General features: G+C 40.8%; 1 protein-coding gene across 1 annotated transcript in view; it reads right to left on the bottom strand.

Annotated features, from left to right (window-relative positions):
* fzr (fizzy and cell division cycle 20 related) overlaps window positions 1-15738 on the bottom strand; it is a 41530-nt gene that overhangs the window by 15561 nt on the left and 10231 nt on the right. The window contains exons 3-7 of the mRNA XM_070105226.1: window positions 12181-12297; window positions 10758-10937; window positions 9580-9714; window positions 8312-8536; window positions 1558-1752 (exon numbers count right to left, since the gene is read on the bottom strand). Coding sequence (XP_069961327.1) covers window positions 1558-1752; window positions 8312-8536; window positions 9580-9714; window positions 10758-10937; window positions 12181-12297 — 852 coding nt within the window. The remainder of the gene's footprint in view (window positions 1-1557; window positions 1753-8311; window positions 8537-9579; window positions 9715-10757; window positions 10938-12180; window positions 12298-15738) is intronic.

Raw genomic sequence — 15738 nt, forward strand, 5'->3', positions numbered from 1 at the left:
AATTTCATAGCCAATATTTGTTCTGACACTAATATTAGGTACGGAAATAGTAATCAGTCACAAGCATACCGACAAGTAAACAAATTCATCTCCCTTGGTCACATACTATTGTCTAAAAATATATATAAATTATTTATATGTCCCAGCAATGTTTATGGAAGTGTACGAAACTCCTTGAAGTATGGTGTCAGCATGGCTCACGAAATCGTAATGACACGATTGCAAACAAACCATACCACGGGCGGGATTGAACCCGCGGTCAGAGAGTCTCAAAACTCCAGACCGTCGCGTTAGCCACTGGACCAGCTAGCCACAATAAGATTCGTCCAACTAGGTATATTTCTCTGGTGTAGAAATATACCTAGTTGGACGAATCTTATTGTGGCTAGCTGGTCCAGTGGCTAACGTGACGGTCTGGAGTTTTGAGACTCTCTGACCGCGGGTTCAATCCCGCCCGTGGTATGGTTTATGATGTCAGACAAGTGTCACTCTCCACTGCTGATGGGGCAGTCACTTGTCACTGCTGACAGTACAGTCACCCATCACTCAATATCCTTTATATCACTCATCATGCACTGCTCCCAGTGAGCCTTGGCATATGGATTTTATTTGTTCTCACTGCTACATCTATCTGTCTGTCTAGCTCTGTCTCTGTCTCTGCTATCTGTCTGTCTTTCTGTCTGCCTGTGTGTGTATGTCTCTCAGTCTGCCTGTATGTATATCTCTGTCTCCCTCTGTCAGAGAGAGAGCCACTCATGAACCAACAGGTATTACACATGATGCAGAGTCATGTCTGATTCCAGAACAAGCGGAAATGCCTATTATGCCTTTAATTTACAAGCACAGTATAGCACTTTGTCTGGATTTCTTGGATTATCCTAGGTAATTTACACTATGTATGATGTATGATAACTGTACTGATGTGTACCTGTGAGACAGAGACAGCCAAAGTCAATCAGCCAGCCACCAACCCACCCATTTACCCAGCCAGTCAGCCAGCCAGCCAGCCACCAGTCCAGCCAGCCGGACTGCCAAACATGTACTACACATGTTCCAGAATTATTTCTCTTTACTTAAGGCATAGATTATAGGACATTCTGGCAGGATGGCACTACCAGTGGTATTAAAATTGAAAGGATGTTGCACAAATGTTACACATGGGTTATTATCAAGGTTTTTTATATTTCCTCGACCACCTGTGGCCACATTTATCTCCAAGCCACTAAACTCAGGGTCAACATCACTTTCCTCTTAAAAGGGGAGTGTTAATATGACGTGACATCAGTGAATCCCTGGTGTCTGCTGCGCAGTTTGCTCTAGATAGCGCTCAATTGAACTGGTGCTCCCACAAGGTACTAAGTGGTCCCAGATTTTTTTTAATACTGCGCACACCAAGTGTTAAGACCCATTCTATACTGACCAGGCATCTCAGGCCAATCGTTCCAAATTTGGAAACAGGAAAAATAAAACGCTGATCTACATTTGGAAAGCTAGCGGTAACAATGGAGATCTATGTCTGGACAGTTAAGGGGTTAAAACAACCACATCAATACTTACAAGTTCCGAAGCATGTTTTGACCATGCTAAGTTGCAAACTTGAGAACCAGTGTCCACACATTGCATGGGTTGTCCGGTTAATGTGTTCCAGAAGCGTATGCAGCGGTCAGCCGTCCCTCCTCCGCTGGCCAGTAGCCCGTGATGATGCGGTGACCAGGCAATAGCTGTCAACATATGTATCACACTAAGATGACATCAATGTGAAATATTGGTGTACATCAATGTAAAATATTGACAAACATCAATGTGAAATACTGACATACATCAATGTGAAATATTACCATACATCAATGTGAAATACTGACGTACATTAACGTGACATGATGACATACATCAACATGAAATATTGACATACATCAACGTGGAATACTGATATACATCAATGTGAAATATTGCTGTACATCAACGTGAAATATTGTACATTAATGTGAAATATTGACGTACATCAATGTGAACTATTGACATACATCAATGTGAAATATTGGTGTACATTAATGTGAACTATTGACGTACATCAATGTGAAATATTGGTGTACATCAATGTGAACTATTGACATATATCAATGTGAAATATTGGTGTACATCAATGTGAAATATTGACATACATCAATGTGAACTATTGACGTACATCAATGTGAAATATTGACATACATCAATGTGAACTATTGACATATATCAATGTGAAATATTGACATACATCAATGTGAACTATTGACATACATCAATGTGAACTATTGACATACATCAATGTGAACTATTGACGTACATCAATGTGAACTATTGACGTACATCAATGTGAACTATTGACGTACATCAATGTGAACTATTGACGTACATCAATGTGAACTATTGACGTACATCAATGTGAACTATTGACGTACATCAATGTGAACTATTGACGTACATCAATGTGAACTATTGACGTACATCAATGTGAACTATTGACATACATCAATGTGAACTATTGACGTACATCAATGTGAACTATTGACGTGCATTAATGTGAAATATTGGTGTACATCAATGTGAACTATTGACGTACATCAATGTGAACTATTGATGTGCATCAATGTGAACTATTGACGTACATCAATGTGAACTATTGACGTACATCAATGTGAACTATTGACGTACATCAATGTGAACTATTGACGTACATCAATGTGAACTATTGACGTACATCAATGTGAACTATTGACGTACATCAATGTGAACTAGTTTACTTCCCCGGGGTTTACCCGAGATAACTGAAAAAAAGTTTTTTTTTGCTTAAAAACCGTAAGCCACCCCAGGTGATGAAAAACATATTACTACGGGGTACGAACAAGGTTACTACAGGTGTACTGAACAAGGTTTTATACAGGTGTACTGAACCCCAAGTTACCAGGTAGTACTGAACACCAGTTTACACAGGATAGAAAATTTTTGGTTACTACAGGTAGTATGAACCCGGGGTTATACAGGTGTACTGAACCCCAGGTTACAAGGTAGTATGAACCCGGTTCCAGGTTTTGAAAAGGGGGCAGGAGTACGAACCCCCAGGTTACTACAGGGAGTACTGAACCCCAGGTTCCCAAGGTAGTACGGGAAAAAAGGTTTTACAGGTGTACTAAACCCCCCGGGTTACTACAGGTAGATGAACCCCCAGGTTACTCAGGAGTACTAAAACCCAGGTTCCAAGGAGTATTGAAAAATTGGTTTTTTAAGGAGAAAACCCCCTTTTTACTACAGGTAGTATTAACTCAGGTTTACAGGAAATTTGAACCCCGGGTTTAAAACAGGTGTATAACAATTTTAACAGGAGTATTGAAAAATTGTTTACAGGTTTTAAACCCCCGGTTTATACAGGAGTATTGAACCCCGGTTACACAGGTGTATTAAACCCCCCAGGAGCCGGGTAGTGTTGAACCCCAGGAAACCCAAACCAGGTACCTATAGTGTTTTCCCAATCCCCAGGAGGGGAACCACAGGACCCAGTAGGTTGAACCCCAGGACAAGAGGGAAACAGGGTTTGCCCCGGTTCACCCAGCAGCATTATTTTCGTATGGGTCTGAAAAGTAAGGGAGTGCAGGTTCCACAAAAATTTTGTTGTAAAACCCACCGAGGCCAGGACGACTTTTCGGGACCACTTAACCCACCCCTGAAACAAGACCATAGAATCCCACTAAAAGCAATAAAATAAATTCCATCAATTTACGCTAAAAAATTTTAAAACGCATTCCATCAATATACACTCCCCATATACAAAAATAAATTCCATCAATTTACGCAAAACTTGAAAATAATAAATAATTGATATATTTTCAAAGGGAAAAAACCCCCGGGAGGGGATTTTTACAACCATTTGCTGTATTTAAACCGCTCCACAGGGTTCAAATTTTTTAAAAAAATTATTTTCCCTATGAAAGGGGCAGAACTTTTTTCAAAGAAATGAAAAAAAAAGACAAAATTTGAAAAAAATTTTAAAAAATTACGCTTATCGAAATTTTCGTACTATTTTTACACATCAGTGATTTTCCCAATTTGAGTCTTTTTTTTAGGCCAATTAGTTTTTTTAGTATTTTCTTTTTTTGCCCAACCCCCAAAAATGCCCAGGAATCGGGGACCCCGGTTTACGACACCCCAATGCTACCAAAGAAGTGTATTTAGGGGTTTCCCTTACATGTATTTTTGGGGGTTAAATGGACTAATCTTTTTTACAATTTTCCCTTAGGGGGAACAAATTTGGTGACGGGCACCTGAACATACTTCTGAATAAAAAATATTTAAGGGGTCCATTTTTTTAATCCCCAAAAAGTGATCAAAAATTTGGGTAATTTGTCCAATTTTACAAAAAAATATGGCCCGGAATAAAAACGAGACTTTCCCGGGCAGTAAAAAACATTTGCGGTTTCACAGTTTTTTTTTCCGGGCTTTACAAAATCCATTTTGATTTTTTTTCAAAAAAAAAAGAAGATTAACTTGCATTATTGTAAAACTGTATAAAAATAAGTGACGTGAATGAATTAGACTGGCCATTTGGGATGTGTTTTGGGACGGGAATCATTTGACCAGAATATCAGCAAAATTGAATATTTCCAACTTTGAGCCCCACCCAAGATATTTAAGTCCTGAAACCAATCAAATCATTCTTTTTGAATGTGTCTTCTTTCCCATCAAATGAGACAAGAAATGAGAATACAACCATGCCTTTGAAAATACATCGAAAAGTTCCCCTAAACCCAAAAAAAGGGGTTTATTTTCCCCATCATCCGCGGGGCATGATGGTGCACACTTCCCACATACACCCTTTCCCCTCTAATCTGGGCCCCAAAATTTACTGCTAAATTATCTGAGGAGTGAGCTCATGGCGAGCCCCAGGGCAAGATTTTGGGCAAATATGAACCACAAAATCTTTAAAAATATGATGGAAAAAGACGGTTGGCCAAGCCAAACCCCATCTGTTCGGGTTGGTTTCCCCAAAACATATTTTTTTTTTTTTTTTTTTTTAAAAACCGGATCCCACCAACAGGGGGGGCCCAAAGAAAACAAAAAGCTTTTTTTAAATTTTAAATTTATACGGGAAAAGGGGGTTACTACCCCCTGTTTCCCATATTTTACTCACAAAAATTGAAAAAAGAAAACTGAATTAAACTCTTTCTTTCCTGGTCTGCTTTATACAGCCTCGGGGAAATTGTGAATAGATTCACAAAAAATTTGACATAAAGAGAGGCATAACAACGTTTTCCGTTTTTGCCCATTTATAAAGCCCCAAATGTGCAGGTTATTTGTGTATTGTTAGCCATGAGGCCTTTTCTGTGATATAGACTAAGCTCGAGGCCCTTACATCCGGGATTTTACAGTTGTTAAGGGGAGTCTAACTCCAATTCTTCCCTTAGATTATTCCATTTCCGACCCACTGAGGCCCGGGAAATTTTCCTGACATCCCAGGCTCATCTTTTTTCCCTTTGACCTTTTTTCACCCCTCTAACTCTAATTTTTTTTTTAAATTTTCTGTTTAAATCTTAAAGTTTAACAGTACTGCAACATCTGGGTACTTTACTGAGACGCCACCATCCAGTGGCTTTATCAAAAATTTTCAACAAAAAAAACCTTGAAGTAAGTTAACCTAAAGGAAGGAAAAGATGGGGGTATTAGTTAAAATAGGGCGGGAGGGGAGCAGGCGGGGGTTTGGAGGACAGGCAGGGGCAGGAAGGGGGGGAAGGGAAAGAGGGGGGAGGGGGGCAGGAGGTTGGGGAAAACCAAAGGGGGGAGGGGGGCGGGAGGCGGGCGGGTAGGGGGCTAGGGGCAGGGGGGGAAAAGGGGTTGTGGGAAGGTTGGGGAAAGGTGGGTTAGGAGGAGGCAGGGGGAGCACACAGGGGGGAGGGGAAAATTAAGGGGAGTTAGGGGGAAGGCGGGAAGGTTAGAAGGGGGAGGTTGAGTTAAGGGGGGAGGAGGAGGAGGAGGGGGGAGGCACAGGGGGAGGGGGAAAGGAAGGAGAGGAGGAGGAGGCAGGCAGGCAGGCAGGCAGGCAGGCAGGCGGGCAGGGGGGCAGGCAGGCAGGCACAGGCAGGGTGGGCAGGGGGGCAGAGGCAGGCAGGGGGGCAGGGGCAGGGGGAAAGGGGAAAAGGAGGATGAGGGGAAAGGAGGAGGGGTTTGAAGGAAAAGGGAGGGGGGAGGAGGGGGAGGAGGGGGGAGAAAAAAGGGGGCGGGAGAGAAAGGTGGGTTTAGGTTAGGGTGTAGTTAAGTGGTTTGGGTTAGGAGGAGGTGGGAGATGGGCAAAGGGGGGAGGTGTTAGAAAAGGGGGGGCAGGTTGTGGGAAGGAGGGGAGGCAGGTGGGGAGGAGGAGGCAGGAGAGGAGGGCAGGAGGGGCGGGGAGGAGGAGGAGGCAGGGGGCAGGCAGGGGGAGGGCAAAAGGAGGCAGGGGAAAGGGGGGGAGAAGGGGGAGGGGGGGAAGGGTGAGGAGAAGGTTGGAGGTTAGAGGGGGTGAGAAAAAATCCAGGGGGGAGGCAGGGGAAAAGGGGAAAGGGGTAGAAGGGGGCAGGTTGGAGGGTTAGGGGCAGGCAGGCAGGGGCAGGCAGGCAGGGGGCAGGGGCAGGCAGGAGGAGGGGGCAGGAGGCAGGGGCAGGGGGATGGGCAAAGGAGGAGGAGTTGGTGGTAAGGAGGGGCAGGTACCCTGTCTGTGTCCAGCCCCCGCCTGTCAGGATAAACAGATCCAACATCCTCTGAAGAATGAGTAAGTTGTAGAAGTCCCGTAGTATGAATATTATGCATAATTTAGGTCCCCAATGTGTTCTTAACTATATGAGGAAATCTATGTTAAATACCAGTCACTTCCCACTAAAGAAACACTTTCACCATCATTCACTCCATCACTGTCTTGCCAGATGCTTGTATATACTACATTTCAGATGTCCCTATAAATTGAAATACAATCCAACTCCTCCTTCAGAGTGCAGGCACTGTACTTCCCACCTTCAGAGTGCAGGCACTGCACTTCCCACCTTCAGAGTGCTGGTACTGTACTTCCCACCTCCAGGACTTAAGTTCAGCTAACCAGTTTCCCTGAATCCCTTCATAAATGTTGTCTTGCTTACACTCCAACAGCAATTCAAGTCATAAAAACCACTTGTCTCCACTCACTCCTATCTAACGCTCCCATGCCTGCTGGATGTCTCAACCCCTCACACACGAAACCTCCTTTAACCCCTTCCTCCAACCTTTCCTAGGATGATCCCTACCCTGCCTTCCTTCCACTACAGATTTATACACCCTCCAGTCATTCTATTTTGTTCCATCCTCTTTTAATGTTCAAACCATCTCAACAACCCTTCCTCATTCCTCTGGATAATACTTTTTGTGACCCCACAAATAAATAAATAATGTAATGTAATATAGTGTGTGTGTGTGTGTGTGTGTGTGTGTGTACACCTCCTAAGCCCTTTGATATACTCTTCTAACATTAACAACAATCAATCTAGATGACCTAAACTCATGAGAAACTAGAAATTAAGAATATTAACAATATAGATGACCTAAACTCATGACAAACATTTATAATTACTCTTCCAACATTAACAACAATCTAGATAACATAAGCCAGTAGGCCTCGACCATTTAGTACAGAAAGGCCAATTTGAAAAGTCAAATTTAAAGGCGGGCCTCATTTTGTAATGTTTTATAAATTTCCTGAATAATATTTTGTGATTGTTGACAATATGTAGTGCTGAACCTTAAAAATAATTCAGAATTTCATGTGAGGGCTGCATTCATTTCCTAGGACTACCTTTGGCAGTGTGGAGGGATATGTTGTGTATCTTTATATGTGTATGCTTCTAGACTGTTGTATTCTGAGGACCTCTGCAAAAACAGTGATAATGTGCGAGTGTGGTGAAAGTGTTGAATGATGATGAAAGTATTTTCTTTTTGGGGATTTTCTTTCTTTTTTGGGTCACCCTGCCTCGGTGGGAGACGGCCGACTTGTTGAAAAAAAAAAAAAAAAAAAAAAAAAAAAAAAAAAAAAAAAAAACCTTTGGGCCCTCACAGGGGCAAAGCTGCTATGAAAGTAATGAAGCTTAAGCTTTTGGGCCCCAAAATCCCTGAGGGGTCCAGAAGCGACTTTAGTACACAGTGTTTAAAAATTGTGGATCTAGTGCATGAGAAGGGGTTGGAAGGGGCCCTCATAACAGTTCAAGATTCAGGGGTCTTAAAATGCAGGTCCACCACTGGGCCCTTGGGCTGCAGGTTGGGAACCCTTGTCCTAAATTCATGAGACACAATAAATTAGTTTCGAAGTTAGACTAGAACTTACTCGTTCCGACCAGGAGACAGATGTTACCGAGTCTCCGTCCAGGGAGAGGTCACACAGTCTGGTCACTTGGGATGTATAGGCTGACCACAGATAGACACAGTGCCCTAGGCCTACAGATAGAACGTTCTGTGAACTCCAGTCAACTAGGTTCAGGTAGAAGTCATCTTGCAGTTCCGGAGCATCCAGAACCTAGAGGGGTTCAAAAAAAAAAAAAAGAATAGGATTTTACTTAAACGCAAGCCAAAAGCAAGGGGACATTTATTGAAGAAGTTCAGGGGAAATGGTTAGCCAGACTTGAGTCCTGTAGGTTGAGAGTATAGTAAATGCACTCTGAATACAGGCATTGTTCTCCCCACCTCCAGAACTGTAACATCCTCACTCATCCTTCAGAGTACAGGTACTGTACTTCCCACGTCCAGAACTGTAACATTCTCACTCATCCTTCAGAGTACAGGTACTGTACTTCCCACCTCCAGAACTGTAACATCCTCACTCATCCTTCAGAGTACAGGTACTGTACTTCCCACCTCCAGAACTGTAACATTCTCACTCATCCTTCAGAGTACAGGTACTGTACTTCCCACGTCCAGAACTGTAACATCCTCACTCATCCTTCAGAGTACAGGTACTGTATGTCCCACCTCCAGAACTATAACATCCTCACTCATCCTTCAGAGTACAGGCACTGTACATCCCACCTCCAGAACTGTAACATCCTCACTCATCTTTCAGAGTGCAGGTACTGTACTTCCCACCTCTAGAACTATAATATCCTCACTCATCCTTCAGAGTACAGGCACTGTACTTCCCACCTCCAGAACTGTAACATCCTCACTCATCCTTCAGAGTACAGGCACTGTACTTCCCACCTCCAGAACTGTAACATTCTCACTCATCCTTCAGAGTACAGGCACTGTACTTCCCACCTCCAGAACTGTAACATCCTCTAACCAATTTTGCTGAATGCACAAAGTACATGTGTAACCTAAATGAATGTTAAAACAATGTTACCATAACATTTCTCAACATCCAAACATCTGAACATCAAGAACAAAAACTCACAATACCGTGGCTGGAACAATACACGAATAACACAAATATAGAAGAATGACACAAATGACCACGTTTTGGTCCAACTTGGACTATTCACTAATGAATAGTCCAAGTCGGTCCAAAACATGGTCATTAGTGTCATTCTTCTATATTCGTGTTATTCAGGTATTTCAAGGTACCTTAAAAGGGATTTTAGATATCTTGCGAGCGGCTTTCCTAGGAGACCGCAACAACTTCTGGCTCTTTGCACTGACAGGAGACAAGGAATACGGAGACAGTGCATCTTCTCTCTGGTGATTCTTCCGTGGGGAAAACTAGAGAGAGAAACAGAGAAAATATTAATACAGGTGCTCCTTTACTTACTATGGTTCAACTTACTATATTTCAACTTTACAATGGTATGACGTATGATATTTTAATTTTACAATGGGGTGACGTATGATATTTCAACTTCATGATGGTTCAACTTACGACATTTCAACTTTACAATGGTGCAGCAACAATTACTTTGGAGATGAAACTTAAGATAATTACCCAGCATGAAGGCAGCAAGTCTCTAACTTGTATTCATTTACTGACTTTTCAATACTGGTATTTATTTAGTTACAGTAATTATTTGTTCATTGACTTTCTCAGAGACAGTAGTTATTTACTGACTTATCATATCATATTCTTTATTGGGTAGTTGAAATAGATGAATGAGTGGTTTCTTGTACTCAACTGATAGAATACTAGTAAAATAGCTAAGAGTTTGGTCAAGTGAAATCATGGAATTGGCCTAAAATAGGGCTCAAAGTAGGTGAAATCACTGATGATCATATATCGTCGAGACTGCCCCTTTGCACCAGCATAATTCCCTAGTGTTTTCTTTTTTTTTTTGAAAATTCTTTGACTGTGACAGCAACTTTGAGATCAGGGGTTCTGACCCTCAAAGGATTAATATGTTATAAATCTTACATGAGATAGGAGTCTATACATGCATCATTAACAATATATAAGATATAGATCTTACATGGTATAGGTTAAAAGTCTTACATGATACAGTTTAGGAGTCTTACATGATACAGTTTAGGAGTCTTACATGATACAGTTTAGGAGTCTTACATGATACAGTTTAGGAGCCTTACATGATACAGTTTAGGAGTCTTACATGATACAGTTTAGGAGTCTTACATGATACAGTTTAGGAGTCTTACATGATACAGTTTAGGAGTCTTACATGATACAGTTTAGGAGTCTTACATGATACAGTTTAGGAGTCTTACATGATACAGTTTAGGAGTCTTACATGATACAGTTTAGGAGTCTTACATGATACAGTTTAGGAGTCTTACATGACAGAGGTTATAGATCTTACATGGTATAAGTTAGGAGTGTGCACTGGTGACAGTGCCCGCCTGTCATCCTGGGTATCCCTCAGGTCATCAATATTGGTGCCCAGAAGTTCGTTCCTCAGAAGTGTCGTGTACGCCACACCGTCCTTACCCTCGCCTCCTTCCCGACCTTTACGGACTTCACTGTTCACCTTGTTGTTCTCCTGCAAAGGTCAATTTAATGCGATAATAATAATGATTACTGACCTTATTCTCCTGCAAAGGCACATTATCGCTATAATAATAACTGATCTTATTGTTCTGAAATAAAAATAAGAACTGATGTTGTTCTCCTAAAATGGTCAGTTTCTGGCAATGATGATGATAATGATGATGATGATGATGATGATAATAATAATAATAATAATAATAATAATAATAATAATAATAATAATAATACAGCCTCTCCTCACTTAACGATGGAGTCCCATTCCTGAGACCACGTCGGTAAACGAATCTGTCGCTAAGTGAGGAGCATACTATAATGGTAGTGGGTCTGTGTCAACCATCTTTGATATTATTTTTATGTCATCGTTGTACCATTTATAACATTTCTGGTATTTTTTAAATGTTTATACAGTAGTGTACTGTATATTGTAATAAAGAAAATAGAGGATATCAGCTCTAATATACTACATTATTTAGGTATGCATGCTGGTCAGAGAGCCATCGTAAGTCTGAGTCGTTGGTAAACAAGTACGTTGCTAAGTGAGGAGAGGCTGTAATAATAATAATAATAATAATAATAATAATAATAATAATAATAATAATAATAATAACTGACGTTCTCCTGAAAAAATCGATTTACCGCAATAATAATAATTACAGACATTAATCATATACAGTGGACCCCCGCTTAACGATCACCTCCAAATGCGACCAATTATGTAAGTGTATTTATGTAAGTGCGTTTGTACGTGTATGTTTGGGGGTCTGAAATGGACTAATCTACTTCACAATATTCCTTATGGGAACAAATTCGGTCAGTACTGACACCTGAACATACTTCTGGAATGAAAAAATATCGTTAATCGGGAGTCCACTGTACTTTTGCTCATGCGTACTTTTCTTACATGTAAGAACACACACACAGATTAACCCTTAAACTGTCCAAACGCAGATCTACGTTTTTTCAACATTTGAAAGTATGTAAAAAAAGTGAATCTTCTTTTCTTTTTTTTACATTTGAAAACGTGTAAAAAACACCTTTGATCTACCTTTTTTTTTTGTTATATTTGAAAATATGTAAGAAAACGTAGATCTACTTTTGGAGCATTACACATGTGAACGTGAATTTGTTTGGACAGTTGAAGGGTTAAGAATACGTACATAACTTACTAGTGTAAATAAAGAACTTACTAGTGTAAATAAAGCAGAATTAGTGTAAATAAAGCAATTAGAACGTACTTGTATAAGTGCAAAGTTAACATCCCAGTTAGCACCAGCTCTGGTGGGGATGAACCTGTCACCTGTCCTCTCTTTACTAGGTGACTGTATAGATACAACTGTCACCTGTCTACGAGGCTGTAGAAACAAGAATAAAAATGTTAGACATATAGACAACTGTCACCTGTCTGTAGACACAAGGAGAATAAAGATATGAGACATACAGACAACTGTCACCTGTATGTTGCTGTAGACACAACAATAATAAAGATATTAGACATATAGACACCATCACCTATGTTGCTGTAGACACAAGAAAGACAGAATAATAATAACAAAGGCATCACATAATAAATGTTACCACAATAAGAAGTCACAATAATAATAATAATAATAATAATAATAACAATAAAGTCAGTACAATAATAAAGAGGGCAGACAAGTTATTAGAGGCTGTGACATGCCAGTATGGCATGTCACAATGCCATACTGGCGGCCTCTTGACCAGCCAACCAGGTGTCAAGGATATAACGATCAATAGCGGCACCATGGATATATCAGTACCTGGGTTCATCAGCCAATCACATTATTATTATTATTATAATCAAGGAGAAGCGCTAAACCCGTAGGATTACACAGCGCCTGGGGGGATGTGGAAGGCATTTATTTATTTATTTATTTATTTATTTAAAAATTTGAGCACACATACAGAGGTACAAAAAATACAGATAAGAGCAGCATGCCAAAGCCACTTATACTATGCATAGCATTACGGGCTGGCTTAAAATTAACTTAAGATGAACTAAGCAATGATGACATCAGTGATAAAGCTTAATTCAGGGAACTGGAGCACAGATCCAATTCCCTAAATCAAGAGCCCCTCACCAACATCAAGGAACCTTCCCTGAGGGGTCGGCCAATCACAGACAAGCCTACCAGAGCTGTGAAGCAATGTGATTCACTTGTGAAGTGAGTAGCGGTAGACTCGTCTGGGCTGCTGGTCGTTCATGGCACATTCTCTGGCTCTTGCTTTTATCTTCTTTAATCAATGTGTTGTGCAGTTGTTTTTACATTACTTTACATACTGTAAACAGTGCACACATTGTAAATATAGTAGAAACGCTGTATCCACTGATTCGGTATCCGCGGTTTCAGTTATCCATGGTTTACTGTGGCCCAAAAATACCTCTTAATTTTGCATAATAATAATGGGAACAAAGCACAAAAGTAGTGATGGTGACAGTTGTTCAAAGTCTAAGAGAAGTTGTGAAGTTCTTCCCATCAGTGAAAAAGTGATAATTCTCCATTTATTGTGCATAATTTATCAATTAAACTTTATAACAGGTATGTATAGGACTTATATATATGGTTTGCTACTATCCACGGTTTCGGTATCCATGGCAGGTGCGTACTTGGAATGTTTAGCATGCGGATATGGACATGTCCTACTGTGCCAGCTTGCTTATTTGGTGAAGGAAATACAAGTCATATAACTTGTGTTTTGATTGCTCCACTACTGGTATCATTACAGCCAGGTGTGCAGGCCATTCTACACCTTTATTTGTAATAGACACACCAGAAAAATGGTATATTTGTGGGTTTGAAGAATTTAACATGGCTTTCTTCAAAAACATTGGATGAATAATACATTTATGGTGAAATACAACTTACCAGAATGTATATTTACACATGTATTAAAACTGAGGTAGGGGATGTGGGAAAGTTTACCCGAGTTGTAGCTGAGACATAGTTAGTGTACTCCTAGAACTGAGTATCAGACCTAGTGTGTGGGAAGTTAGTGTCCTGGTACTGAGCCTTAGGCCTAGTCTGTGGAAAATACTCATGAATGTTAGTGGCTGTCTTTGTACTTAACAATATACTTTATAACATGCAAATTTTACATTGTATACTATACAAGGAAATAATATTTGTATTTGCAAACAGAGAGTGGTAGACTGTGTGCAGTGTTTTAGTGGCGGAGGTTAATATTAAACACCTTAAAAACAGTATTTTTATACAGGTATTCCTCACTTAACGACTGAGTTGTGTTCCTACAACTAGGTCAGTAAGTGAACTGGTGGTTAAGTGAGGAGCCGACCCTTACTGATATGTATATGTATATATATATATATATATATATATATATATATATATATATATATATATATATATATATAGATGAACAAGGAGGCTTTAGGAAAGGTAGGGGGTGTGTGGACCAGGTGTTTACAGTGAAACATATAAGTGAACAGTATTTAGATAAGGCTAAAGAGGTCTTTGTGGCATTTATGGATTTGGAAAAGGCGTATGACAGGGTGGATAGGGGGGCAATGTGGCAGATGTTGCAAGTGTATGGTGTAGGAGGTAGGTTACTGAAAGCAGTGAAGAGTTTTTACGAGGATAGTGAGGCTCAAGTTAGAGTATGTAGGAAAGAGGGAAATTTTTTCCCAGTAAAAGTAGGCCTTAGACAAGGATGTGTGATGTCACCGTGGTTGTTTAATATATTTATAGATGGGGTTGTAAGAGAAGTAAATGCGAGGGTCTTGGCAAGAGGCGTGGAGTTAAAAGATAAAGAATCACACACAAAGTGGGAGTTGTCACAGCTGCTCTTTGCTGATGACACTGTGCTCTTGGGAGATTCTGAAGAGAAGTTGCAGAGATTGGTGGATGAATTTGGTAGGGTGTGCAAAAGAAGAAAATTAAAGGTGAATACAGGAAAGAGTAAGGTTATGAGGATAACAAAAAGATTAGGTGATGAAAGATTGAATATCAGATTGGAGGGAGAGAGTATGGAGGAGGTGAACGTATTCAGATATTTGGGAGTGGACGTGTCAGCGGATGGGTCTATGAAAGATGAGGTGAATCATAGAATTGATGAGGGAAAAAGAGTGAGTGGTGCACTTAGGAGTCTGTGGAGACAAAGAACTTTGTCCTTGGAGGCAAAGAGGGGAATGTATGAGAGTATAGTTTTACCAACGCTCTTATATGGGTGTGAAGCGTGGGTGATGAATGTTGCAGCGAGGAGAAGGCTGGAGGCAGTGGAGATGTCATGTCTGAGAGCAATGTGTGGTGTGAATATAATGCAGAGAATTCGTAGTTTGGAAGTTAGGAGGAGGTGCGGGATTACCAAAACTGTTGTCCAGAGGGCTGAGGAAGGGTTGTTGAGGTGGTTCGGACATGTAGAGAGAATGGAGCGAAACAGAATGACTTCAAGAGTATATCAGTCTGTAGTGGAAGGAAGGCGGGGTAGGGGTCGGCCTAGGAAGGGTTGGAGGGAGGGGGTAAAGGAGGTTTTGTGTGCGAGGGGCTTGGACTTCCAGCAGGCATGCGTGAGCGTGTTTGATAGGAGTGAATGGAGACAAATGGTTTTTAATACTTGACGTGCTGTTGGAGTGTGAGCAAAGTAACATTTATGAAGGGATTCAGGGAAACCGGCAGGCCGGACTTGAGTCCTGGAGATGGGAAGTACAGTGCCTGCACTCTGAAGGAGGGGTGTTAATGTTGCAGTTTAAAAACTGTAGTGTAAAGCACCCTTCTGGCAAGACAGTGATGGAGTGAATGATGGTGAAAGTTTTTCTT

The sequence above is a fragment of the Cherax quadricarinatus genome, chromosome 97 (assembly GCF_038502225.1).
Source record: "Cherax quadricarinatus isolate ZL_2023a chromosome 97, ASM3850222v1, whole genome shotgun sequence".
Classification (NCBI taxonomy): domain Eukaryota; kingdom Metazoa; phylum Arthropoda; class Malacostraca; order Decapoda; family Parastacidae; genus Cherax; species Cherax quadricarinatus.